The sequence below is a fragment of the Olea europaea genome, chromosome 6, assembly GCF_002742605.1.
Source record: "Olea europaea var. sylvestris chromosome 6, O_europaea_v1, whole genome shotgun sequence".
Classification (NCBI taxonomy): Eukaryota; Viridiplantae; Streptophyta; class Magnoliopsida; order Lamiales; family Oleaceae; genus Olea; species Olea europaea.
In genome coordinates this window covers 23,342,392-23,346,086 of record NC_036242.1, presented here as the reverse complement: position 1 = coordinate 23,346,086, position 3,695 = coordinate 23,342,392, and the positions used below count along the sequence as shown (strand labels likewise).

At 34.3% G+C, this 3,695-nt stretch overlaps 2 protein-coding genes across 2 annotated transcripts; one reads left to right on the top strand and one right to left on the bottom strand.

The window, feature by feature from the left end:
• Positions 1-1,204: 1,204 nt before the first annotated feature.
• LOC111396193 (ribonuclease 1-like) lies at positions 1,205-2,671 on the top strand. The gene is made up of 4 exons (XM_023022537.1): positions 1,205-1,347; positions 1,568-1,720; positions 1,850-2,048; positions 2,160-2,671. Exons 1-4 carry the CDS (start codon positions 1,243-1,245, stop codon positions 2,381-2,383), a joined length of 681 nt encoding a protein of 226 aa, XP_022878305.1. The 5' UTR covers positions 1,205-1,242; the 3' UTR covers positions 2,384-2,671.
• A 124-nt stretch (positions 2,672-2,795) lies between these two features.
• Positions 2,796-3,689, bottom strand: LOC111396194 (myb family transcription factor PHL8-like). Its single transcript, XM_023022538.1, has 2 exons — positions 3,562-3,689; positions 2,796-3,477 (listed from the first exon to the last, which is right to left on the bottom strand). Exons 1-2 carry the CDS (start codon positions 3,601-3,603, stop codon positions 2,938-2,940), a joined length of 582 nt encoding a protein of 193 aa, XP_022878306.1. The 5' UTR covers positions 3,604-3,689; the 3' UTR covers positions 2,796-2,937.
• Positions 3,690-3,695: the final 6 nt, after the last annotated feature.

Genomic DNA, 3,695 nt, shown 5'->3' with positions numbered 1-3,695 from the left:
TGATGCGTCTAGACATTCGACCTTTTTCGATTACATTCCATTGTTTATGGCTCCTAAAACACGTTTTTTGGTTTTTTAAATAATTATTTTATTTAACAAAAGTTAATTTCATTTATTGCGGATTAATTTTGAATATTAGAAGTTCTAATTTTTGTCACTATCTTTAATTTTCGTCATTATGTAGAAGTTGTCATTATTTGGAGTACAGTCGTTATCCAATTTTAGTTATTGCTTTAAATATGGGTTGCAAGCCTGATTCAGTTAGTAGATTTTGATTATAATGAAAAATCTTGAAAAGTTTCTTTCAATATTCTCTCTGTCTTGATATTCATGAATGAATAAATAAGTTTGAGCTTTCACGTGAGATTTTATTCTTTTGTATGACCATCTGCTACGTTACCGTCACATTACCTAATTTCCACATTTGTGCTTCATGAGTCTATGCCATGGAATTACCTAAATTGATTGTTCACTAACGAGTAAAGTAGACTAGATTCTTTTAGTTCGAAAGTTTATCCAGTGTGCACCGAAAGATAGCGGCTACGGATTCCCTCGTCATAAAAATAAAAATAAAAATGTAGACTAGATTCCATCTTAATGAACTAACTAGCCATGTCATCACCATATTAAAAATCCCATTCTTATTGCCACTTGAGAATGCTTTTCCTTCTCTCTATCATCGGTCGACGAGAATGGGAATAGGGTTTTAATATTGGGATGACATGGCTAGTTAGTCGACTAAGATGGAAAAGTGATCCGCTTATTAGTTTTCGCAGCAAACACAGCCAATTCCGTTACATAAAATTACAGAGTACAAATAATTGCAATTAAATTGAATTTAAGTGACTTAAGTTCACTAAATTGAAGTTGTGTGACCTAATTGTAGTTACGATGAATGTTGAGTGACTGCTCGCATAAATACTCGTTAAATAAATAAACTATTTGAAATTATGGGAAATCATTTAACTATTTCCGGCACTGAATTTCATTTGAAAAATTCATTGATGTCAAAAATATATATAGAGAAAGTTCGTAATTAAAATTTCAAATTTGTCAATCTTTTAATTAATATTCCATTATTGCATAAAATCAGATCAATGACTATCCGTTACCCAAATTAACGAATATATATACACACACACCGTTCTGATATTTTAAATTGATATCATTTCCATTTTTTTTTTCAATTGCTCATTATATAAATACAAAGTTTTAACGTTTTCTCTCTACAAATTGGCAAAAATGATGAAGCTCAAATGTTGGATCTTGGTAAAGTTGTTAACATTAAATGTTCTGACAGTTCTTTGTGCTTCACAACAATTTGATTTCTTCTACTTTGTTCAACAGGTCAGTAACACATAGTATTTGTAATTAACTCGAACTTTATTTTTGGGGTTTTCTAACCTGTTCTTGATATTATGTTAATTGAAGTTGATACCTTACTAGTTCAAAGATCGAAGGTTGAGATGCAAATGTCAAGAAAAACTGGAAAATTGAATGCTCTATTTTTCTTTATCTTTTGGGCTTTTCTCAAAGAGTAATTTTTCAAAATCTATAATGTATACAGTGGCCAGGATCATATTGTGATTCGAAAGAATGCTGTTATCCAAATACAGGCAAGCCGGCATCTGATTTCGGCATCCATGGCCTATGGCCCAATTACAACGATGGCTCGTATCCATCAAATTGCGACCCACAAAGCCAATTCGATCCATCCAAGGTACGCAAAATTAGATTCACTTAATTTTTCCAAGTTTTGAGTTCTATTCGAACATAAAAAATTGCTTATAATCCTTTGTCCTAACGCAAGTATTGTCCGGTCTGGTTCGGTCCGATCCTGTCCGTCTAGATTTCGGACTTGACTAGTAGAATCCAAAAAGAATGGCCATCTTTGGCATGTCCAAGCAGTGACAACCTAGATTTCTGGTCTCATGAATGGGTCAAACATGGAACTTGCTCTATGTCCGATCTTGACCAGCACGATTACTTTGCTATGGCCCTAAATCTCAAGGAACAGATCGATCTACTGCAAGTCCTAGAAAAATCAGGTTAAATTACTTTTGTCAAAAGTAAATTTTGTTCGTAATATAAGTAAATTAGAACATTTATCAATGGTGTCACTTGTGACTCGATACTAAAAATGAGATACTTCGGCACAGGTATTCACCCCAATGGAGAGGTCTATGACTTGGGTTCCATCAAAGATGCAATAAAAGAAGGCACCGGTTATACGCCATGGATAGAGTGCAATAGAGATGAATCGGGGAACAGCCAACTTTATCAAGTCTACATGTGCGTGGACACTTCGGGGTCTAACCTTATTGAATGTCCAGTGTTCCCTCATGGAAAATGTAGTTCCAGTATTGAGTTTCCCTCCTTTTAAGTAGAAAACGTGCTAAACAGTATTGATCAAGACATGGAGACGGTAGCATGAACAAGATTTTAGCGTCTTTTTCGTTTACTGTTGTTCAATACTGTGTACCAAGCATGTGTTATCTCTTTCCTGTTTTTCTTTCCTGTGTAAGTACTTTCCTTTGTTCTATTCTTCCAAATCCTCGCGTCTATGGTGTTCACATGTTTACTCAATTTAAGAGCTCGACTCTTGAACAAAATTGAATTTGATTTGTTTATTATTCTCATCTAAACAAGTTTTTGATTAATCAAATTCTAGCTTCAATGATAAAGTGCCTAAAGATCATCAAGAATTCCAAATATTCCTAGTTTTCGGTTTTCTGATTCAAGTTATTATCTCTCTCTGTAATACGGGATTAGGCGTTAATTCATAACAAAAGAGATCAATAATATGAACATAATATGCTGCATCTTTATACAAATATTTTTCAGAAAAGTCATTGAGGTTCATCATTATACACATATATTTTAGTTTCCATTGACATTATAGTACTAATTATAACAACCTTTGGCTCCAAACACCTGTCAAGGATGTTTCTGGGCACTAAAATCCCCATTGGTCTCATCAACTGCCTTGCAGTTCAAGTCTATCTGTTTTGGAGTTGAATCAAAATCACTCATGAATTTTTTGTTCAAATCCAGGTCCCCTAATAATCCCAATTTTCTCACTTTTTCATTCTTGCCTTCAACTTCATATTCTCTGCTTCTTTTTGGTGTTCCAAGTTCTCGAGGCTCGTTTAATCCCATAAATGGTCGAGTTTCTTCTTTTCTCCCCGAACTCTCAGACGATGTTAAAGAACTCTCGACTGAACACCCATTGTGTCCTAAAAGTTTGTTCTTTCCATCTTTTAAGATTGAGCCGTCACTCTCTGTCAAAATGGACAACGAAGAACTTAGACACCAGTTCGTGTCGACCATTGATACTAACTGAGAAAGTTCTGCCCGTGCATTTTCTACTTCGATAGAGCAAGAACTATATCCAGCAAGAGTCTCTTGTGCTTTTTTCAATACTGACTGCAAATACTTTCCTTGAGCTTCAATTTTTATCTGCAAATGCCTTTGCACCTGAAGGAAAATTCTTTTTAATCATCATATGCTGTGTTTATACACAATCGACGAAGCGTTGAAGTGTAGATTTGTACGTTGTACCTCGATTTGTTCGTGGAGTTTCCTTTGCACCTCCATTTGCATTTGTAGAGCTTGAGCTATCTGAAAACTTCTGAAAAAAACATAACTCCAAATCAACAAAACATATCTCTTTATTTTGCATTCAATTTTTTTTT